The 25,476-nt window shown below is 37.3% G+C and overlaps 1 protein-coding gene across 3 annotated transcripts; it reads left to right on the forward strand.

The window, feature by feature from the left end:
* Positions 1-24,796, forward strand: LOC117565922 (solute carrier organic anion transporter family member 5A1). Of its 3 annotated transcripts, XM_034245294.2 has the most exons (8): positions 1-299; positions 17,564-17,910; positions 19,238-20,250; positions 21,076-21,918; positions 21,978-22,392; positions 22,449-22,600; positions 22,659-22,788; positions 23,099-24,796. In XM_034245294.2, exons 2-8 carry the CDS (start codon positions 17,702-17,704, stop codon positions 23,988-23,990), a joined length of 3,654 nt encoding a protein of 1,217 aa, XP_034101185.1. In that variant the 5' UTR covers positions 1-299; positions 17,564-17,701; the 3' UTR covers positions 23,991-24,796. The 3 variants fall into 3 exon arrangements, with proteins under 3 accessions (XP_034101185.1, XP_034101186.1, XP_034101187.1); XM_034245295.2 differs by lacking the exons at positions 1-299; positions 17,564-17,910 and adding an exon at positions 18,770-18,917; XM_034245296.2 differs by lacking the exons at positions 1-299; positions 17,564-17,910 and adding an exon at positions 19,149-19,171.
* Positions 24,797-25,476: the final 680 nt, after the last annotated feature.

Raw genomic sequence — 25,476 nt, forward strand, 5'->3', positions numbered from 1 at the left:
AAAACAACAACTACAAAAAAAACCACCACAAAAATCACAAACAACAACCAAACTTTATTTTTATGATTGCCAAATACATGTGTAGTTTAACAACAAAAAAAGAAACCACAAACTGTTTATACACATTTATTAGATAAGAAGAAATGCACAGAAAATTGCAAATAAAAAATCAAATAGAACTCAATGAACACAAACAAATGTGCAATTATTCCAAGTGAAAAAAAAAGTCTACAGCTGTCAGCGATCGTCCAAGGATACAACTTTAGATACATCATAAACCATAAAATATGGTATGAAAGGTGAGTGATTCTTCTTGAGAATTATTTATTTAAGCATTGTAGCATTTGTTGATAAAAGTTCGCAAATTATGAAGGTCTTTCGTAGAATTGCCAAATGAGATGTTTTAGGAAAAGATAAAATTAATAGAACTGCCTGTAGATTTCTAGTTAAAGATAAAGATCATGAAATTAAAAAGGCTTGAGCTGAAATGATTAATTTGGTTTAGAAACGATCGTTAAAATAAAAAAACTTAAACTGAAATGATTAATTTGGTTCAGAATTAGTCAGAAACTATCGTTAAATTAAAAAAACTTAAGCTGAAATGATAATTTCAGTTTCAATTTGGTTCAGAAACTATGCTAAACTTTAGTTGAGGTCTTGAACATAAAGAATAATTACCCTAAAAAACTCTTGTTACTTGATATTTGAACTAGTTGGCGAATCTACTGTTGTCATAATTCTGCGAACAGTCCCTGAATGGTTTTTTCTCTCTCTTTTTTCGAAAAGTGTCAACAATAAATTTGCGCAAGCTGCGTCAACATTGATATGAAGACGTATGTGAAATGGTTTCATTAGCATTACAATGGATTGATTTCACGTTATTTTTATTTTCTGTGGTATTACGTGATTTGTTTTCGATTTGAAAAACGCGTGGGGTTATGTCGGCCAAAAATTGTTGTAATAAAAGAGTGTGACACCAAATATCAATCAAACTCGGGGCTGACAAAAGTCACAAGAGCAGACCAAACGACTGTTGTTGAAAGCCAAAGTCTAAGCGGCCAAAATGATTCGATGGGGCACGAAAAACACTCATACACACTCATGCGAACACTCACTCGCACACTCACCTAGTGAAATGAATAACTTTACCAACTGCCAGAATGTTGTGTGTGTGTTTTTTGTTGTTGTTGCTCTCCGTGCCAACAATCATGGCATGGCAAATGTGTGGAAAATCGATTATAACAGCCGGGCCTAATGGAAAAACTTCAAGCTACCGAAAATTGTTTGTCAGCCCACAAAATATCCGTTATGAAAGAGAAAGAGAGAGTCGGTAAACGTCTGCAGAACATTCGCTCAATCAAAAGTACTTCAGGTGGTATCAATAAACTCCCAATGGTAATGCTTGTAATCATCGAGTATTTTAGCTTTTTCCTATTCAGTTGGTCATTTAGTTGGTCGAGAGAGTTTTCCAGCGCAATTAAGTTATACAACAAGCATAATTTTGCTGTAATCATCGAATGAGTTTTTCTATTGTTTAATTACGAGTAAAAGCGCAAGCTTTTCTTTTTTTTATACGATAAATAAAATTGGGAAAATGTTGAGGAAATGTTTTTTATAAACTGTTGAACATTTTACATTTCCCCCATGTGATGTAACAACTTTTGCATTTAAAAAGCATAATAATCAAAGTTGTTTATATTGAAACTTGCTTTAAAAATAGTTTGTGAAAAGCACTTTGTAATATTCTTTCATTTGTTTAGCCTGGACTTTCAAGCACATGTCTAAATTTTCCATTTGAGTGGTCATTAAAACCACATAAAAATAGCTAAGCTAGTACTTAAAATTTTCAGTTTACAAACTGCTTACATTTTATATGAATCTGTTTTGGTCTGGTTTACTTTGGTCTTAATTAGCTGGCAGACTTACTTTATGGGTGGCCGACAAACACTTCAAATGCCGAAGACACGAACGCGCATCATTAAAATACCCGAGATACGCATGCGATATTATATTCAAGTTACAGGGTATAGCTGAGACGCAGTGACGAGCAGATTTCATTCATTTTCATAATCGGGTTTTGTTTTCGTTTCTCATTCTCAGCGAAACGGGTGAAAGCAGGTGACGCTGCCTAAATAATAATAATAATAAAAACAATGCGTGATTTTTGAGCGAGAAAAGCTCAGACAGAACACAATGAACTGTGTTTGACTGCCGCATACCCAGTAATTGAAGCACACGCTTTAAAAATAACTATGCTTATTTACTTGGCAAACATTTTACAGCAAAGTGAACTAGACTTAGTTATACCCTGTAAAGTAAATTACAAAATAACACTTTTGTCTATCAGCTGCATTTATTCATTCATTTTCCCTTAGTTGTTAGTTAGTTAGTTAGTCCCTTAGTTTCCCTTAGTTGCTTTAAAAATAACTACGCTTATTTACTTTGCATTCATTTGACAGCAAAGTGAACTAGACTTAGTTATACCCTGTAAAGTTTTGAATATATAAATTAGAAAATAACACTTTTCTCTATCAGCTGCATCTATTGATTCATTTTCCCTTGGTGGTTTCAATCTACCCCATTTCATCTGCCAATTACAGGGTATCCACACTCCTCCTGTGAAATAACCACGCTTATTTACTTTGCAATCATTTGACATCAAAGTGAACTAGACTTAGTTATACCCTGTAAAGTAAATTAGAAAATAACCCTTTTCTCTATCAGCTGCATTTATTAATTCATTTTACCTTGGTTGTTTCAATCTACCCCATTTTATCTGCAAATTACAGGGTGTCTGTGCACACACTCCTCCTGTGAAATACCCAGTAATTGAAGCTCACGCTGTAAAAATAACTACGCTTATTTACTTTGCAATCATTCGACAGCGAAGTGCATTGAATGCAAGGGTTGACTAAGTCATACCCTGTAAAGCCTTCGTGATATATTTCTACTGTCAACTACTTCACTTTCCTTTTAGAGTTTCGATCTACACCTTTCGCCTGTCAATTCCATACTTCAATACATGCTAGACTCAGTCATACCCTGTAAAGGCTTGAATATATAAATTAGAAAACAATAATATTCCCTCTCAGCATCTTCACTTTCCCTTTACAGCTTCAATCTTTATCTTTCAACTGCTTTATACAGGGTGTCTGTGCATTTATTTTAGACTCAATCATACCCTGTAAACCCTTGAACGTATGAATGAACTAATAACTATCTACTTCACTTTCCCTTTGTAGTTCCAATCTACCCCTTTCAACTGCCTTTTACAGGGTATCTGTGCACACATGCCACTTGGGTGACAACAATAACAGAAAACAGCACAAACCATATAATAGTAATAAATTCGTGTAAGTTCACAGCGAGTACAACAACAATTTAACTTCTGTGCGTATCTCTGTGAATCTATCTATGCATACAAGTATCTCTATCTCTATCTGTGACTGTATTTGTATCTCTGGCTGTGCCAACTGCGATTCGTACAGATTTAGGGCGCAGCTATTCACCTATTTATTTAATTTTTTAATGTGCACGAATTTGTTGCTGTTACTTTTGTCGCATGTTTGAGTTTTACAATATTTTCTTTTTTTTTTTTAGGTCAACTCATGTTCATGTTTTATCTATCAGTTATTTAGGGAAAACAACAAAAAATTATAAACAACTGCATGAGAAACGCAACGCAATTAAAAGATTTTTCAGACTTTTCCACCTTTTGCATGCCGGAAATGAGATGATAATCAAACAACAACAAAAACAACAACAACAGCGAAAAAAACCCTCATTGCACATTTTGTTGTTAATAACCGATTGAGAAATTTGCATTTTTTTTTTGCCCCCCTTCGGGATTTATAGCCATAAATCGGTGTGAAGTGCGCTTGAGGGAATCATTAATAAAATGGCAAATTATTATTATTTATGTGTGTTCAGAGTGAGTGTTTGTTTGTTGTTGTCTTTGCGGTCTAATGCCAACAGATGCTAATGTGAATGCTTAATAATATATTACACATTTCAGTTAATATATTCAAAGTACACATCGAAATGGGAACAGCATTTGAATAAGTAATCTAGCTAAAATTCAGTTACTAAAAAAGAAAATATTTCTACTTAATTCGCTTTTTAAGTGTTTAGCGTAGTTCTGTGTAATCTCTAGGAGTTTGTTTGTTGTTCTTTTGGAGGATCATTGTCAGTTTGGTTTAGGAAATGCATTTGTATCTTAGTTCTTAGTTCACTCGATTCTTAGATCTTACTTCCAAGACGTTGGTTGGTATATTTTTAGTGCTGTTGAATAAACAAACTGTTGGTTAATTTCTCAAGTTGCACGAAAACAAACACACACACACATTTCACATTTCACTAGCCGCAAAGCTTTTTAGCTTTTTGTGGCCGTCGTGTCTAGATAAAACGCTTACGACTTAAATGGAAGATGTGATGTGTTCTCTGTTCTGTGTAATTTGTGTTTTGTTGTGTTGTATTGTGAGCTTGGGCACTTGCCATGGGCATCATTGGCTAGATAATCAGTTCACTCCCTGTTTGTTGTTCTTTGGCAAATAGCATTTATAAACACGTAACTCGGAGGAGTCATATAACTGCAATGACAGCAGCAGCTGCGAGTTCTCTATCTCTACCCTGTTGCTGGCAGATCTTTTGGGCGTAATGGACTACAAAGTAGATGTTTAGCTTACTCTTTGTTGTTGCTAATTGCTGGAAGAACATTCTGTTAAATGTCTTGAGATGTTCTACTTTAAAGACTGCAAAAATATTAAAACATATATAGTAGCACATATTCTAATAGTTTCATAAATAAAGTTCCATATTTTGTGGAATGAAAATCCATTTATTTAGATTGACAACATTTTATTGATGATAATGAAGATCTATGACTGCTAGCAAGTTGTGTTGAAATTTATCAGTACACATAATATTTATATATAGAAAAAATATTTATTAGTAATATTCTAAAATTTACAATTTTAAATTTCTATATTTGCAAAGAAAATAAAATTTTTTTAATTATACTTGCTTTTAATTGTTCACATTGTCTGCTCAAATTCTGTAGATTACCATAATATATTTATGGTATATTTTTTAGTGTAAAGCATATTCGTTATAATCATAATTTTCAAACAAAATACAATTTTTCTAAATATACTTTTGCTAAATTGTACTGCCAAAATGTCTGTTGAATTTCTTAAGATTTCCTTAATATATTTATGGTATATTTTTCTTTAAATGGTATATTTATTAATCGGTTTCTTATAGTTTCATAAAACATAGTTTCGTAATTTTCAAACAAAATACAATTTTGCAATTATACTTTCTTTGAATTGTTCTTTCACATTGTCTGTTCCAATTCTATAGATTTCTATAATATATTTATGGTTTATTTTCTATCGAATTGTAGTTTCATAATTTTAAGCATGAAAATCCATATTTTCGAATAGAATAAAATTGTATTTTGCTTATAAATTCTTTGCATGAAAGCTAGCAATAAATTTTTCGATCAAATTCTATAAATCTCTTAATTTCAGAATTAATGGACCGTATTTTTTATGGTTAAATATTGAAGAATGATATTTTATTATATGCATAAAAAATAATTTTTTTTCTTTGAAGCATGAAAATCAATTTCAAAATGTGTGGACTTTAGAATATTTCTCTTGCAAATTGAATTTACATATTATAAAAAACAAACCCCATTCATTGTTTTTTTAAATCTCAGAAAATCAATATAATGCGTAAGATTTAAGAACGCAGAAATAGCACAGAGCTCATTAGACGCAAATTAAATTAGTCTGTATTTATTTTGAGGTGTACCGAGTGGGTAATTTACCATTGTGTTGATCCCTTTACTGTTTTCCGTTTTAAAAATGACAGACTATGGAAGTTTCCGGGAATGCGTTGATAAAACGTCGCATGGTTATTGAATCCCGATGCTGGCCCACGCAGCCTTCTTTCAATTAATCAACTGTCGTGTAAAATTATTAAATTTATGAGTTCAGAGCAACTGTGGTCGCTTCTGTTCTCTCTCTTCATCTCACTCTCTCTCTCGCTCTCTGGCTTTTGTTAGTCGCATTTGCTGTTGTCTTTATGGTAAATGTATTTATAATCTCAATGCGGGTCGCGTCGCGTTGCCAGCCTCCTACAACGCTTTTGTTGTCGCTTGTTGCTGAGGCGAGAGTGTCGTTGTGTGTGAGTGTGCAAGCTAAAAGTTATTTTTGTATTAGTGCCCACACACACACTCACACACTTTTGTACTAAACACGTGCCAAGATACACACACACACACTTTTTGACACTGTCATCGCCGTTGTTGTGTCTTTTCACTGCTTTTGTTTTTTCAAATATTGTTTTTTTTTTTTTAGTGCTAATCTAATTATGTATATTATATGGAAATAGATCGAGAAAAAAAGAGCAAGAGAGCATTGCATATTTTATAAACAAATGGCAAAAAGAAATGCAAACAATGGCTCGCTCACGTTTGTTTACGTTTTCAAAAAAATAATTGACGCACATTTTTATTAATTTCCCCAGCTGACGATTGTAAAATTCTGCCGCAATATTGCCGGGCTTTAGATAAATCCAGCAAGCCAAGGAGAGAATTTTTAAGTTCAGTAAACAATATTATAAAAAGAAGACAATGCATAATAACTCACAACTGCTACTTCTGTTTTATTGCTATTGTTATTAAAAAAAATAAAGAACAAGAAAAAGAGACTCGAACGTGACGTCAAACTGCAAGTGGCATTGCGAGACCTTGATACCGACCGAGTATCAATAGTAGGCATATGAATACAGCAAGTACAACAACTGTGAATACAGATTCAAATATGCACATACAACGAATTCAACGAGCTTGTCTATTTCTGATAGGGAAGCGAATGTTGTGCACATTCAGTTTACGACTTTGTTGTCCCCGCCACTGAAATGCATTGATTTGAATTCTTGACGTCACCGAGAGCGTTGTTTACCCCTTAAAATATTGCAGCTTTGCATGCCAAGTGGTTGCTCTGGGGCTTATCTAGGGATAACTACCTCAAAAGTATGCTATAATCGAATAATCGAAATGCAAATATGTGAAAGGGGGAATGTTGTGCAGGATTTGTAATAAAATACTAAATTGGAAACATAAATAATACTAGCAAAAGTACATTTACTTTAAAGTAAATGTGGCATTACTCCACTTTTAATACTAACAATGCTCATTACTAATTCAGTGTTGCCACCCTGTCAAGAAAAGCCCACTCGCTAAACTCAAGTGCCGCCAATTTATCAACGCCTTTGTAAAATTTCCAACGCGCCACTCAAACAAAATATAATTTGACGATAATTGCTGTGAACTTTTGACATTCCGCGCATTAAGTCTACAATTACAACGTGCCAATTATGTTAGAGCCATGTATGCATTTTAATAGTAGCGCAGTTAACATGTTTTTTCTAGAATGTGAAAGCCACAAGTTGTTTGCTGACCTTGAGTTACGATTCGCTTCAGCTGACGATCAAGAATTAAGTGTGGCTTTTAAGAGATTCTTCACGTTGTGTGAGGAAAGTATCAGTTTTAAAGTTGACGTAAGTCGTTGGCAAAAACTAATTGCCATGCAAAATGTGGCGCTCATTTTCAATGTTTCTACTGCATCCCAAGTACTCGGCGTGACGACGGTTTTATCAGTAGATGGATGTCGATGTCACGTCCTTTGCGGGTAATTCCACTGTCTATATCTCTATCAGTTGTCGATGTCGATGCGGATCACGCACGCGGATCAAGCGCCCTATGTTTATGTCTCTCTCTCTCCCTGTCTCTCTCTTCGTCTGTCTGTCTGTCTGTACTTCTTATTCTTCAGTCTTTGTCCGTTCAATGAACCTGAGGCAGCTGCCGGATGCAAGTCTGATGAAATGCTGATGAAACACTGATGTAAGGCACAAATTGTAATCTCGAAAGTTTGCTTTGCTCCACTTTGCACAACTTTTCTGCCAACAAACACAGCTACGATTCTCAAGTGCCGCTTGGCTAAAATGGTAAAGGTCATTAAAGCACAATAACAAAAAGACGAAAACAAAAGTTTTCAACGCCACTTGAAAAAGTACCAAATAAAGAAACTTGTTTGAGTCGGTTGTCAAGTGTCCAGCAGCAGGTTGTGGGAGCATGTGTCATAGCCAGAGTCTACGTCTGTGTTTCACTTTTATTTACTTTTTTTTTTGTTTTTGTGTACACTTTTATTTGTGGCTGTTTAATTGTTTCGTTCCTTTATTGTTCTCACACTTTTAGAATTTTAATTTGTGTATAGTAAAATGTGATTGCAGTGACAGCTTCAATTTTTGATTCGCAATGCATTCACACTCACTTTGTTCCTGAATATGTATGAGTTGTTGTTGTTGTTGTTGCTGCTGTTGTTGTATTCACTAGTGTGTCCATAAATAATCGTGTGCGTTTCGCATACAGGAAGCTAATTTGCAAAAACTTGTTTTTCTTCTACGCTTTTGATGATTCGTTTTTAGTGGCCTTTTTTTGTGTGTTACTAGTGAGAGACCAACTAGCGACTTTCACAAAGCCAAAAATGTGACATCTTTGCCGTTTTAAAATACCCACTAAAGATGAAGCTATAAATGGGTATATACATATGTATATGCGTATTTATTGAGGTATTCAACTATAACAAGTTAGAAAACTGGACTGTGAGATACCCGCTATCTATTTGAATAAAAGCAAAACAATGCAGTAGTATTCTTTAAACATACTAAATTAATATACCGAAAAAATACTAAAATATACTAAAGTATATACTTGGGTATTATATTCAAAATATACCAGAAAGTACAAAATATACCAGATATGGTGTACAAGAAAAAATGTGATATTAGTCTGTAAATATACCAAATGAATATGCTATAAAAATACTAAATACGCCGAAGGCTATATACATTCAAAATATACCATTGAATAGAAAATATACCAGAATGTTACACAGGCGTATTTTCCCATACAAAAAAATTTCTTAAATAACTTCAAAAATTTTTATCTCGCAACAAAATTTACATTACAAAGTTATAATACCCTTCTACCCTATGGGTAGCGGGTATAATAAAATGTGAATTTAAGTCTAGTTTTCTGTGTTGTCAGGTCATCATCTCATAAATTGAATTTACTCTGCCTTTTGTGCTTCCCAGAACTCGGAGAGCAAGAGCGAGAGATACATTTGAGCTGATAATAGAAGGCGGAGTGATAAATGATAATTGCCAGGCACTGTTAGTGAAAAGTGTTCCATTTGTCAATTGATAAGAGCGTGCGGAACTCGTCTCGAGATAATTATTATGCACATGTTGCAGAAGGGCGACAAAGACTGAAAGACTTCTTCTTCTCTACGTACTACTGTTCGTATACTTGTTATTCTGTTTTGTGTTTTAAAGCCCATTTGCGCAAATAGAATACTAGTTCGTATTTCCCCCGAGGCAATTACGACAAAAATATAATGTATAATGTATAAACACGACGCTGATAACGCTGCGGACATTTCGAAAACTAAACAATTAGAATTATGCCCGACTTACGAACGTATACGTAATATGTGTGTGCTATATTCTATTTAACTGCGTACCTAACCACAATATTATAATGTATGTGTACGTGTCATGTAATGCTGCATAGCCTCGACTATGTTTTTTATTTATTTATTTCTTGTTGTTGTCACTGACATTGATGATTTGATAATCTCTCTGGGGAGGGCACGCATAATATTTCTTTCCTCAGCTCAGTGTCAACAAAGCAGCGTCTTCGGGGACCGGAAAGTCACTCGCTTGACACAATCTACAACAACAGAGAAGAGCGCACAATTAGCGCTCACTTTGTACACATTTATGTTGGGGCAATTTACAATTCACTGGGCCAACTTTACTGTCTGTGTGCAAATATCAACAATGACTCGAAACATTTGAAAAATGTCTCACAAAAAAACGTCGAAATTAAAAGTGAATTTCCAGCGAAGTTGGAAAGGAAATGAGCACATTTTGTAAACGATTTTAATCTATCATTTTTTTCCCATATATTTCTTTATATCTTTCACCCAGTTGCCTTTAGTTAAACGGTTTCGATTTCAGTTACACAAAACACACAAAAAAAAACAGTTGTTTAAACAAAAACTTGCTATCAGATCTGTGCTTAATCCAGTGTGACAAACTGATTCGATATGAATGATGAGTGTGTCCCAGATACTATTTTACGCTCAATAAGTTTTCACTTTTCAAGACAGCTTTGCGTTGCATTTAGCTGCGCTTAAAGAAATTCACATAAATAATATAATTCAAAACAATCGTAGTACAACTTAATTTTGTGATAAGTAAAGTCAAGCGATTAGAGAGTCTCTTGACTTTACGACCCATATTTCAGTAATCAAGCTAAGCAATTATATATTTTTGTATATATTTAATGTGCGTCTTTATGATGATGAAATAATCAATGTGTGAAAATCAAGTTGTATATTGCATAAATCAAAACTAATTCATTTTGTTGCGGATGCACAATTTATTTGAAAGTGATTTGCTGGGTTTTGTGTAATAGATTTATAAATTATATTATTTACGAGAAAACTTTGCACTGTTGTCAAAGGTCCGGTTGATAAAAGACTTTTCTTTTCTCTAAGCTTTCTCTGAAGAACTTTGCCCAAAAACTAAAACTAGTTGCAGCTGAGTTAGATTCATTAAGAGTTTAGCTGCATATTTAATGAAGTTTCTAATAAGCCAACTTGGCTGGGCGTTTAAATATTTCCGGTGTGAGCAAAAGAAATGCCACAAAAGTCAGATTGGTCAATGGAGGGTTTCGTTGCCTCAACTCAACTCAACTCGACTCGACTTTCGACTCATTTCAAAGTGAGCTGCAATCTCAAGTTTCTTAAGTTTCCTCCCCATTCGCCATTTGTTCCCTTTTTCTGGTATTTGTTGCAATTCAGACACTCTCGTGCAATTACTTTGGACTTTTGTGAATTCAACAAAACCCGTTGAGCTGGGGCTTCTATGCTTCCCCCTCCCTCTCTCGAAGTGTTGACGTGTTGAGCACCCACCCAAATGTCTCGTCGAGCCTAACGAGGCGGAGAAGGAGGCGGAGGAAAGAGAGGAGGTGAGTTAGATGGAGTGTATCGGATTACAAGTCGTTGGCTGTGCTTGGAAGCTAATCCTCTTAGGCAGAGTTGACTGCGTTTTTAACTGAATCACTGAAATATATATTCGCAACTGTAATTGTTGTTGTCGCTGACTTTTGGACTTTTCTTCTCACTCGTTAGTGTTATTGTTTTTGTTTATTTTTAATTGTGCACAAAAAAATATAAGAGTCACAAGAGACCCCAAAAGAGAAAGATCGTTAACTTGGCTGCTTTATGCGAATGCGAATGTGAATGTTATTCAAGACTGAGAATAAGACTCTGAATCTTGAGACTTGTCTTGCAGCATCATCATCTGCTTTTCTTCTCAGCTCTCGAGTTGAATGGACCGACGATAAGTTGTTGTCTTTGTTCTGCAGCTGACCTCGATTAATTTCGGGTTAAAAGTGTATAAATAAATTGAGGTACAGTTGATCACCGTTAATCGTGCGGTTAACCAGTTACAGCATATTGACAAACATTTAAGTGAATAATTGCCAACTGAACTGTGTCCAATTCAACGCTCCTCCTCCTCTTCCTCCTCCGTCTTCTCTATATCTAACATGTTGTCATGTGGGAGTGTTTCTGCAACCGGTACAAGACTTTTAAGTCTCTGTCTGTGGTCATTGGTAATGAGACTCGTTTGGCCAGCTTTGAAGGCCAAGTTATACTCTCTCTCTCTCCCTCCGCTTCACCTTCTCTCTGTCGCGTTGACAATGCGTCAATTTGGCTTATGATGTAGGTTGAGTCGAAAATAAAGTTATGCAAAAATCGCTGATGGCATCGAATGTGTCAAGACAATGACTTGCGCTTAATTAACAATACAAATAGTTTGACAAATACTAATACTACAATACACAATTCAAATCAAGCTGTTAGTCAATAACTGTAACAGTTTTCCATGCATTCGGATTGGTTTTTCCACCGAAATAAACAAAAGTATTCATTAATTGTTGCGTTAAGCGAAGCAGTTTAAGTGTCGATTGCAGTTGGATTAAATGCTGCTAAGCTGCCTTGAACTGATCAAATATTAATGCAGAGTTCTATGAACTTAATGCCAATTAAATGCAATTTGTTGACATCACTTTTGTTTGGCATTGAAGTAATCAAATATTACAGAATTTGAATCTAAGTTGCCTCAACTTATTGCTGATCGAGATCAAGAATTTAAAACGGTTTTACGCATTCATTTAACCTTACAAATTGTTCCTCTACTCCATCATAAAATGTAATACAGAGTATTTAAACATTGCAGCATTTTTATCACAGTTGTTTTGAACTTTTCACAGATCGAGATCAAGAATTTAAAACAGTTTTACGCATTCGCTTAGCTTCAAAATTGTTCCTGAATTCCATCATAGAATGTTTTACAGAATTCTATAAACTTAGTGGCAATTAAATGCAATTTGTTGACAACACTTTTGTTTGGCATTGAAGTAGCTAAATATTACACAATTTTTTTCACAGTTGGTTGAACTTTTCACAGATCGAGATCAAGAATTTAAAATAGTTTTACGCATTCGCTAAGCATCTAAAATTTCTCCTTAACTTCATCATAAAATGTTTTAAAAAATGCTATAAACTTAGTGGCAATTAAATGCAATTTGTTGACAACACTTTTGTTTGGCATTGAAGTTCTCAAATATTACAGAATTTGAATCTAAGTTGCCTCAACTTATTGCTGATCGAGATCAAGAATTTAAAACGGTTTTACGCATTCATTTAACCTTACAAATTGTTCCTCTACTCCATCATAAAATGTAATACAGAGTATTTAAATATTACAGCATTTTTATCACAGTTGTTTTGAACTTTTCACAGATCGAGATCACAAATTTAAAACAGTTTTACGCATTCGCTTAGCCTCTTAAATTGTTCTTTAACTTTATCATAAAATGTTTTACAGAATTCTATAAACTTAACGCCAATTAAATGCAATTTGTTGACAACACTTTTGTTTGACATTGAAGTAATTCTTATTCCAGATCGAGATTACGAATTCAAAATAGTTTTACGCATTCGCTTAACTTAAAAGTTTTCCTCAACTTCATCACAAAATGTTTTACACACTTTAAGCTGATCTCTTTTAATTGCTTTAATATTTACAAACAGTTCTTCGGGTAATTCAATTACTGCTGTAAAATACCTCTGACCTCTATATATAAAGTCATTTAATTAAGAAGGCTGAACAACAAAGTTTTCCGGGTTCGAAAACAACGGCGAGACAATGAATTATGTTTGACATCTTTACAACTCTTATTCGTACTTTAATTAATAACATTTATGGTTATTATTCCACCATAGACTGGATATATGGTTCTGTCTGCGAAACGTGTTATAAACATGACTTGTTTAAAGCTTTGCAATATTTCCACTTTCTTTGCTGGCCACAAAAACTGCACCCAAGTTGCGCAATTTTTGCAATTTGCGTTTCATAATAAAAGACGATGATGATGATGAAAACTTGCTTCATCTCTCATCTCAGTTCAGCTCTCTCAACAACCGATCAAGTCAAGTTACTGTGGCTTAATGCCTTACATTATCTTTAATGGCCCCAAAATGTAAACTCTCTTTTTTTTACTTTCCCCTGGAGCAATTGCAGAAATGTGAGTTCCTGTTTCTGATCGGGTTCCTTAATAATTAGCTGATGGTTTTTTTTGATTAATACACGTATTATTCAATTTAATTTCGGACTGCAATTAATTGGGTTAATGTTATGTGAGTTCGATTGCAATTGAACTTGTTCGAGTTATTATCTTTTTAATTGGCCACAGCAAAATAAATGGAACTGCACTCTGACTAAATTACACGAACGTGTTCTCTACTTTTTCACATATGTTTCATCTATCTAACATTCCATGGCGCATTTCCTATCTGATTAGATGATTGTGTAAATGCAGTAGATACTTGAGGAAGATATACGTAGTACATACATAGGAAATACTGATTGGGTAGATGGGTATTATAACTTTATATAGGCAGAACAAACCTTCTACGATCTTAAAAAGTATATATATTGTTGATCAACAGATAAAACTCTTAGAAATTTTCAAGAAATAATTGTATATGCAATAAAATGAGTCTTTATTGCTTTGGTTCCCAATCTGATATATTTTATATGGTATATTTTGATGTAGTAGTATATAAATATACTAAATACACCTATAAAAATCTTAGAAATTATTCAAGAAATAATTGTATTTGCTTTATTGTTTTGGCTGTCAGTCTGGTATATTTTGAATATAGTATATTGACTTTACTTTACTTGTTATTAAATAAGCAGCTGAAATTTGATATAATATTTACTCCATCTTATTCAATTAATTACTCTTAATATTTTGAAACTTCAATTGTGGTTCTTTGTAAATAATTTTTTATATATTGATATATTTCTTTTAATTTAAATTTAATCAATTTTATTATTGACACTTGTAAATGCCATTCCCTAAGTTCTCCTTGGACACTTTACGCTACAATAACAAACTGAAATTTATCAATGTTTTGCTGGATGCATTTAATTAATTTCGTGATAATCCCATTTGGGGGTCACAACCTAGGGACTCGGCATCATTGCATTGGCTACTTGCCAAAAAAAAAGAATGACGAGCAGCAGAAAGGCAAAAAGAGAGAGATTACAAAATGCTGTCATTGGATGTGAGAGATGCGACATAAGCTGAAAGTTTGTTCTTTCGTTTTTGCAGTGACACCAAAAATTGGGTAACATGAAAGCAATAAGCTGAAGCATTTGTGGGTCAACAGCAACGACCAAATAGAATATCAAAACTCGTACAATATGTGAGCTGAAGTCCCAGTTTTGGGCCACTGAAGTGCTACATGCGATGCTAAGGTACATAATTGCCTAACTGGTTCACTGAGCTGAAGTTGCAAAGCAACGGTGAAGATAGAGAATAGAGTAGAAGAAGAGAGGGGGAAAGGGAGAAGGAAGAGAACAACATTAGCTGGGGCATTTGCCTAGTAAATGGGTCAGATTGGAAGCCGTAAATTACGGTTAAGCACCGGGCGGGAATAACTACAGCTTAGGCCAAGCCAAATCTCCAATTAGTCTCGACTCGACCACCCCCCAATGCAATGCAATTTATATAGGCTATCAAAAGGAAAGTGCAGCAGATTGAACAACCAACAGATGGGGAGGGGAGGGGAGGCGTTGGTGATTGCGATTGCCATTGTGATTGTGGAGGAACAGCAGGTGCAACGTTGTGTGTCGCCTGTTGGCCATTTGATGTGCCTCATATCTGTGCTGTTTCTGTGTTTCTGTATTTGTGTCTGTGTCGTTTGCCAATCGATAAGCGAAAGTGCAATGAAAAGTGCCGAGTATATAGATATAATTACAGATTGATTGATATACACTATAAAGACTAAGAAATTGAGGGGCAGATAACTAATATATATCTAGGTAATTAAGTTAGTGGGTGAAGAAAATTTACGCTTCGTTGGTAGCTAATCAATGATGGAAATATAAATAGCTTGAAATTGACTGATTATTAAAAATGAGAAGCGATATAAATTTAGTTATTGCTTGAATAGATTTTAAAGCACAGTTGCAAGGATTAAATTCAAGATAGTATGGTAAACACTTTTGAATAAAAATACACTTTATACTATACTTTAGATATAAATATAAATATGTCGAAAAAATACTTAAATATACAAACTTAAAAATACTGAAACAATCCTAAAAGGTTATATTTAATATCTATACATACTGAAATTCACAAAAAATACTTGAATATACCAAACATTTAGATTTAATATCTTAAATGTGCAAATGAATATACCAAAAATTCAGAAAATATGCCAAAAGCAGAATTTTTATACTTATATACTACATTTATATATTAGTGAATGTAGACAAAAATACTAAAATATACCAAGCTCAACAACATTATACTAAAGAATACTACATTATTCGTGATGGCCTACCAAATCAGTGTGTTTAAAGGTCTAAGTTCATAAAATCTTTACTCTTTCGATGCGACCTTAAGAAATATGACAAAATAAATACATATGTATGTACTATATTTGTTTATACAATAAGTAAGAACCTTCCAGTGACCATGAAGAACTTAAGAACAAACAAAAATATGATGCATGTATACTAAAGATAAACCTTCGCAAAGAACTAGAACCCGACAAGTTTGCTTTAGATTCTGTAAATTGCAACTGCTGTCTGTCTGATGGGCACAAAAGTGCAGAGATAATGAGACAAGTCATGAGAAGCATCTGAGAGATGCGTCTACGCAGCTCGTGTCAGAGTAATGTGATGTACTAAGCCCAGACATTTCACTTCCTGGAGTGCGTGGCTTGGTCCTTGCTCCTATTGCGAGACTAATTGTGCCTCAAATTGTTGTGCACGTTGACGTTGGACTACAAGTATAATAACTAGAACGGTGACTCTGACTGGCAACAGAATAATTGCGAGAGGCGTTGAGCAGGCCAACACTTTACTAGCTGTGTTATGTGTTGCAAACCTTATCCCCTCATACCCCACTCCTTCCTCACCATACACATCCCTCAAGTTGTCAACATTCTCGAGGCTGCCTGCTGACAATCTATGTGTGTGTGGGCTACATTTGGATGGAGGTTAAGCAGCAGGATGAGCATGACGCCGTTTCCTATTAAAAGTACATACGTTATACGATGTGATGTGCGATGTGCTTCTTTTGTCGGCACGAAGGACTTGCTTGGACAGCCAGAGCTACAGCTACAGCTAGTGGATTGTATTGGATTGGCCACACAAAAGGCGTCAGCTGCTGATTTCCCTTTCATTAATATGCGGCTCAGCAAAACAGAGTGAGAGCAGCCAGGCAAACACGCCCACAAGTTTCAGCGACCGCCCTAATGTACTCTACATATAATACATATCGATTTCTGAATATATACCATATGCAATATTTAGTATTTAACTGACATCCTTATTTTATGGCATGCTGACAGCCAACTGCGCTCTTAGAATGCTAATCTGAATTTATTATTTTCTAAAGGTCACTTGTTTCTCTTAACTTTAAATACTTCTTTTGTATTTTATTCCGTATTTAGTAAACTTGTATAAACAACATTGAGAGAGCATTTTACGAAGGTTGCTCACTTAAATATAAAGATTTCTCAAAGATGATTTCTGTTTCGTCTTTAATCTTTAGGAATAAAATAAAATGATTTGTATTTCGTCTTTAACCTTTAGGAATCATCAAGCTTTAGGAATAAAATAAAATGATTTATGTTTCGTTTTTAATCTTTGGACATCTTTAACCTTTAAAAATAAAAGAATTTCCACCTTGCAGGAAAAAGCAAAAAAACTTATTCAAAATATTGTTATTCACTTTGATTTATGATTGATAAGCATATCTTCTTTAGCTAATAGTATAATGTATTGCTTATATAATTATAGTACTAATCGACGTTGTTCTTTTCCTTTTCAGAACATGCCCCAAAGCCTTAGCCAGAGTTGCATCTAGAAGAGCAGGAGAGAAGAGAGAGAAAGAGAGAGACCGTAGGCAATTGATTTGAATGGTCGTGAGTGTGGAACGCGATAGCTTGGATAACATAAATGCAACAATATGTCGGCGAAATCAAGAAACACGATGGAGCAGTACACAAATCCCTCCTTCGAGCAGGAATGCAATCCAACAGCAGCAGCCACCACAACAATAGGAGGAGGAGCGGGAGGAAGTGCGGTGACAGCTGCCGTGCCAGTTGGAGGAGGATTAGGCACAGTTACAGCAGCTGCAGGCGATGCCGATGGAGCAACACATCGCAAAGGTCACAGGTGAGCAGAGTGATGTGAAGTGAAGTGAAGGATTAATGATGTGGAGGGCAAATGTGCAATGGCACGGCATTAGTCAAGGTTCCAAATGTGCCATTTCCGTGTCCCAAAAAAAGCAAGAGAATAAAACGCGAGCACTTTGTGTATTTGCATACATAACATGACACCTGGAGAACAGCAAACAGCGCTTGACATTTATTCACGAGTGTATTCGCTTCGATTATTTGTGCAATTAGGCGTGCAGATTGAGGCGGGGCTGGGGGCGGAGGGCAGAGGGCGGTGACAGAGTTCGACAAGCCTTCAAGGCGACTTGGGCGCCTTTAATAATTCACAAGACGCGAGACACAATCGATGGCAAGTCGATTACGGCAAACTCGACTCGGTCAAATATTGATATATATTCCACTTAAAGGCGGCCTCAAGTCAGGGACATTCTACAATAATTTGGCACGTGAGCCACATTCGCTTGACGCAGTTCGCCGCAGCAGCAAACTCCGCGAAGTGGCAGCCACATTTCGTGGCATGAAGTTGCCAACGCAGCGAGTGAGAGAGAGAGAGAAAGAGGCAAAGATTTGGCCCTCGTTGTTTGTTTGACATTGAATTTCGAGGGATATTGGCAATTGGGATTGAGTCCTTGCATTTGCATTTATTTCAATGCAAAGTGCAAGTTCTAGGCCAAAAGGCAGCCAAAAAGGATTCGACACTTCAACTTCAACTCCATTTCGATTTCAGCCAGATTTAAGCAGCTTAAAAGCTAAGTCAACGCTGGGTGAGCTCAATCTTTTATTAAATCTCGTTTTGCTCACTAAATTTTCTGAGGTCTTTTTAGAAACTATTCGTTCTTGATCAGATTTGCGTTGAATTTCAGTTCCTACATAAAATAAATAAAACAAAAAATCTAAAAAAAAAGACAAATACTTAGCATATCGCGGTGTTATCGATATATCGATACAAAAAAGTTAAGTGGGATTTCAACACACAAAGCTAGCATGATTGGCATTTACTAAAGTGTAAGATTGTTTAAAGAACTTTTAAATTCCGAATGAATTGAAATTTGTATTATAAATTTAAGTAATTTATATAGAATTACAATTGTTTGATTAATCGATAGTTGCTAAACTGCAAACTTAATCATACTATCGACTTTTTTTAATAAGTTGTCACATCTAAAAATGCGCAAAAATTTTGGTATTCCATAAAGTATTTAATATAGTGAAATCGAGTTCAAATAGAAATTAAGGATTATAGCAAGTGAAAGTCATGAGTATTGAGTGGAAGAATGTTTCCCCGAACGATGTCTGATTAATTTATTGTTATGTCTCGTTTGCAGGCGACAGGAATCGATGTACCAGATGACAGGCCTCTATTCGGAGGCGAATAGTGGCGACGACAGCAGCATCGATGCCGCCCAAGATGGTCCCCACATGGGCATGGCCACCACAGCAGTGGGCGTCGAGCTCGGAGCTGCGACGGACACGAATGCAGTGCTCAAGTGCCACAGTCGTCAGCCATCGGCAGCAGCAGCAGTTGGTGGAAAGTGCAGCAATGCTGATCACCAACGGACGGACGACGATGATGAGGATGAGGAGCAGTTTCATTCGCGAGACTGCGGCATCTTGAATTGTCGTCCCTATGGCATCCAAAGATTCGCCCGCATCAAGATCTTTGTGCTGCTTCTTTCGCTGCTCGTGATGATGCAGCAAGCGCTCAGCTCGGGTTACATCAATTCAGTGATTACGACGATCGAGAAACGCTTTGAGATCCCCTCGAGTTACTCGGGTCTGATTGCGTCCAGCTACGAGATTGGCAACGTCATCACCGTCATCTTTGTCAGCTATCTCGGTAGTCGGCGGCACATTCCCGTCTGGATTGGCATCGGCGCCGTGATCATGGGCATTGGCTCGCTGGTGTTTATGGTGCCGCATTTTACCGGCGAACCCAATCCCGGCATTGCCATCAAGAACAAGACCAGCGACAACATTTGCCGCAGCGCTCTTGTGCGTGACCAGGACATGGATCTGGGACGCCTCTCGAGCGGACTCTCCAATCAGCCCCTGGCACCGCACACACTCCGCGAGGACAATTGCCTGGAGGGCAAAGCCTCCACCACGGGTCCCGTGCTGCTCTTTGTCCTAGCCCAGCTGCTGTTGGGTTGCGGTGGCAGTCCGCTCTTCACTCTGGGCACCACCTATGTGGACGATCATGTGCGCACCGAGAGCTCATCCATGTACATTGGCTGCATGTACAGCATGGCTGCCTTTGGCCCTGTCGTTGGCTTCCTGCTGGGCGCCTATCTGCTCAGCTTTCACATGGACTCGCTCTCATCCACCATCATTTCGATAAGTAAGTGTATAAACTGCAGCCTTCCAGATCTTACCTTAATATCTATATCAGCATAATGCTCGGAATATTATTAAGCAGACCAATTGTATGTATGTAAAGAGATAAGAGTTTAATTCTAATATCGGTAATTTTAATATATGCAGACAGACTTTATACACAGAGTTTCAGCCTTCTAGCTCTTACCACTTAAGGGCGACTTGACGCCCCCTCTTTGCCATCTCTTATACTGACTGAATTCACTGAGAGAACAATCAATGCACATTCTAAGTGGTAAGACCTAGAAGGCTGAAATTCTGTGTATACATTTCAGATTTCTAGCTCTTACCGCTTACACTGTGAATTGATGGTTCTCTCAGTCATTTCAGTCGGCAATAAAAGCTTTAAAAAACCCTCGCAGGCCTAATATTTGTTAGCGTAAATTCCAGCCTTCTAGGTCTTACCAAGTCAGTTATTCAATCTGGAGTATATATAAAATGATAATTTACGATTTTCATAAACAAAATTAAATTTTTAGCAGCTAATTTATAATATTTATAGATATGATGCTCGAAGTGTACAAAATTTCTGGTTTCGTAAGAAGTTTTCGAATTAGGATTAAGATAAACAGTCGGACAGACAGTTAGATGAAGTTGCTTAAAAGAAAAATACCAACATATGCTGAAAACGATTCCTTTATTTATTGATAGTAAACTTGTATAGTTTCATTACCTAGTTTTTTCCCCTTAAAGGAATGGAATAAAGATTAGCTAATGTGAGGGAATCTTTTGAACTTTATTTTCGCTCTACTTCGTCTCATCACTAATTCAATATTCTTCTTTTTTACAGCTCCTGGTGATCGTCGCTGGGTGGGCATGTGGTGGGGAGGCTTCCTCCTATGCGGCGTCATTCTGCTCGTGGTCGCGGTGCCCTTCTTCAGCTTCCCCAAAGTGCTGACGCGCGAGAAGAAGAAGATACGCAAGAGCAGCGTCGTCCAACTGGCGCTGCCCAACAACTCGAGCGCAACGGCTGCCACCGATGAGCTGGGGAAGGTGAAGAAGGTGGAGATTGTGGCCGTGACCAGCAAAGAGGAGGAGGCACAATCCCCGCCCAAGGTGGACACTGGCTACGGCAAGGATATCAAGGATATACCACAGTCAATGCTGCGTCTGGTCAAGAATCCCGTGTACATTGTGACCTGCCTTGGCGCCTGCATGGAGCTGATGATTGTCTCTGGCTTTGTGGTGTTTCTGCCCAAGTACCTGGAGACACAGTTCAGTCTGGGCAAGAGTCAGGCGAACATCTTCACCGGTTCGATTGCAGTGCCCGGCGCCTGCATTGGCATCTTCATTGGCGGCTGTGTGCTCAAGAGATTCCAGCTGAAACCGAAGGGCGCTGTGCAGTTTGTACTGATCACGAATGTGATCTGCTTGGCCTGCTATGCCATGTTGTTCTTCTTGGGTTGTGATAATCTCAAAATGGCTGGCACAACAATACCCTACTACACGAAGCAGGGCTCGACACTGGAGCAACCGTTCCAGGTGAATCTCACGGCAGCGTGCAACTTTGGCTGCGAGTGCTTGACCAGCGAAGTGGAACCCGTTTGTGGCAACAATGGCTTGACCTACTTCAGTCCCTGTCACGCCGGCTGCACTGCCTTCTCCTCCAGCTCCAATTACACCAATTGTGCATGTAAGTCGCTCACCTAGACTACTCTCTAGTTGTTACATTAACCACTTTTTCACTTTCAGGTGTTCACGCCAATATTTCAAGCAGCATTTATCGTGGCGCCGGCGGCAGTCAGGCTCAAGCTCTCAGTGCCAACGAGGACTTTGCCGAGGTGACTGTGGTGCCGGTGGCCACCGCTGGCCCCTGTGCCACGCCCTGTCGCACCATTTATCCCTTCCTCATACTGCTCTTCTTCATGACCTTCGTGGTGGCCTCCACTCAGATGCCGCTGCTCATGATTGTGCTGCGATCCGTGTCCGAGGAGGAACGTTCCTTTGCTCTGGGCATGCAGTTTGTCATCTTCCGCTTGTTCGGTTATATTCCCGCTCCTATTCTGTTCGGCAATCTCATCGATTCCACGTGTCTGCTCTGGAAATCTTCTTGTGGAGAAAAAGGCGGTCGTTGTCTTATCTACGACATAGAAAAGTTCCGCTACAAGTGAGTGAAGGTCTTATTCAAGTATTTTCCTTTTACTTATAAATGTTCCTCTTTAGATATGTGGGTCTCTGTGCCACCGTCAAGCTGGTGGCACTCTTCATCTTCATTGTGGACTGGTGGCTAGTGCGCAGGCGCAAGCAGCTCGAGAAGATGAAGCCTCTGAATGCCAGCGATCCCATCATTGGCTCCATTATTAGCTTGGACAAATGTAAGTGGAACTATAAGTTCTTAAAATTCAAAAATTATATTGTAATATTGCTTTGCAGTGTTCGAGGAGAAGCTGACAGGCAGTGAGCCGAACACAGGATTCGTTGGCGGCAACGGAGAGCTGATAATACCCACAGACATAATGCGGCACTCGCGAAATGATTCCCGCACCATGCAGCTGGAGTACTGGTGAGTAGAACACATACAACTGTGAACTTTGAAATAGCAGTGTTTACGACCATCGCGTCTATAATTGAAAGATAATATGATTATCATTGAAATAGCAGTGCTATTTCAGTGTGCAGCCAAAACGTTGAACAATCAGAACACAACAAATTTAAAAGGGGTTTTTGTTTGTCTGCTATTTCTATGTGCAAGGAATCAAATCACAAAAAGAAAATGCGAAGAAAACCTTTATATAGTTTGTTTTCTGTCATACTGCTATTTCAATGTTCACAGCACAAGTGACACCAAAACTAATTCGAATCCCTCTTTGCAGTTACGACAAGTGTGGGCAGGTGATACCTGTGCCGAGCACTTGCCACGTGCCGCAGACCAAGTCTAAGAAGCACTTCCGCAGCGCTTCCTGCGATGTCAAAATGATACGTAGCTTTGCCAAGGATCACAATGTGGCTGGCGGAGTGGCGACTGCATCGGCTGCAGATGCAGCTGGCGACAAGTACAGGAATCTGAAGAAACTGCAGTCGCATACACGGAATCATTCGACGGATCTGAATCCGCAGGATGCGCGTCACAAGACGCTGCGCGATGATCCCACGCTGCCCATACGCTACATACAGAATCAGTTGCGGCCGCAGGATTGCGCCGAGGAGGATGACGACGATGAGCTGACCACGGGCTGTGGCCACTTTGTGAAGAAGCATTCGCGGAATCACAGCTACGATCAGATCTATATGCCCAATAACATACGCTTCGATGCGGACTTCTTGCGGCATCCACATCATGCGCACTCGCATCACAGCAATCCCAAGAAGAATGTCAATCTGCTGAAGAATGTGGTCAGTGGCGATGGCAAGTTGAAGAACTCCAATGAGACGGAGGCAGCAGCAGCAGCTGTAGCTGGCGGTGGTTCACGTTGCCATTCGCGCAACAACTCCAAGGATCTGAATAGTCAGCTGGCATTGACTGAACCAGCAGCCACTGGTCTCAGCATATTGCGGCATCGACGCACCAACTCCAAGGATCTGAACTACAGCATATTGCCAGAGACGTCTGTCGCCACAGCGGCTGCAGCTGCATCTGCGCAATCCTCCCACAGCAATCACACGCGGAATACGTCGCATCACAAGATACAGATCGATGATGATCGCAACGAGCTGATCAACGACCAGGACAACGAGGATGACGAGGATTCCTCAGTACGCTTGTAGTTGTGCCGCTAGTTGAATAATGTTCCTCTGTGCTTAGTGTGTAGCAATAATCCAATGCTCCTCCAAAACAAAACTCTTGCGTAGCTTTACGGTTTGTGGCAGCAACACAGCAACAGCAACTAAAGCATCTACATTCCAGGCAATGAATGAATTCAAAATATCCCCCAAATTTCTCCATCTAAATGCCTGCAAGTTGTGACTTGAGCTGCTTTATTTGTACTTACAACCAAGTGTTCAATTGTACTTTCCTCGTAGAGAAAAAAAAACCAAGTAACAAAAAAAAAAAAAGATTAATAATCGTTTTTATACAAGAAAAAAGATGTTCAAACCGATTCACTGAATGAATAGTTTAATTATTCGATAAGCATTAGTAGCAACAACAACAAAAACCACAACAGTAACAATAACAACATATTGTAGTTTTTTAGATCGTTGTGATAGGCATATTTTATATACTACATACAATATCTGTAAGAAGATACACTTTGGAAATTCGCAATGTTAAATTAATTTCGAATTTGTGTAGATGGATTCGAATTGTTTCCTTGACTACTCCAATCCCCAGAAATTTCGATAGAACCCTGCTGATGGCTTTTACTTATCTACTTTACATTGTGCAATCTCTCGGTTTCGAAAAAAAAAACATGGACAGAACAGAAATTTATTGACTGCGGATACTAATAGAAAATGTTTTTGCGACTAAATTAACCAATAATAATACTATTTATAAATGAGATAAACAATTGTCAATGGAAATTGTGCTGTGAAACAATGTGTGAGTAAATAAAAAAAAAAAAAACAAGAAAGTAAAGAAAAGAATGTTTAGAAAATGAAATAAATGAATGTAAATTGTATTAGATAAGGAATCCATATCAGAGCTCGACTAAATGTGGCACGACGAATTCCTTAATACCCTCTAAAATAATGATTAACAAAAAGCATAATGCAAACGTTTTAATACAGAACATCGTACTTTAAACGATAATGCCTTAAATATATCAATTAATTATACACTAAAGATAAATATAATAACTAATGTAATGTAATGTAATGCAAATGCATTTTAGTGAACCGCAACTGCGTAACTAGTTAGTGTGTCTATTATTTTAAGTTAGTGCGTGTCTTTTGCATCCGTATGTGCAATTCTGAAAGAATTCTAATTGGCATTCTTTCATCCAATGTATTGTATCTTTAGAATTCTGTTTGTGTGATTTCTCATCTTGATTCGCTTAATGCAATTCCTGTATTCAATTAAATGTATTTAGATTAAACTGAAGCATAACACAACACATAATATACCCTAAGTTTATACACCATGAACGCCAGAAAGGAAGAGCGTAAGAAATCCGTGCACCCCACAATAGATATATATAATTATACAAATGATATACATATACATACATCTACATTTACACATACATAGATATATATTTGAAAACAAAATGGATTTTAATCACACAGTTAGCTGCGTAACAATTAGGTGCGA

The sequence above is a fragment of the Drosophila albomicans genome, chromosome 2L (genome assembly GCF_009650485.2).
Source record: "Drosophila albomicans strain 15112-1751.03 chromosome 2L, ASM965048v2, whole genome shotgun sequence".
In the NCBI taxonomy this organism is placed as follows: domain Eukaryota; kingdom Metazoa; phylum Arthropoda; class Insecta; order Diptera; family Drosophilidae; genus Drosophila; species Drosophila albomicans.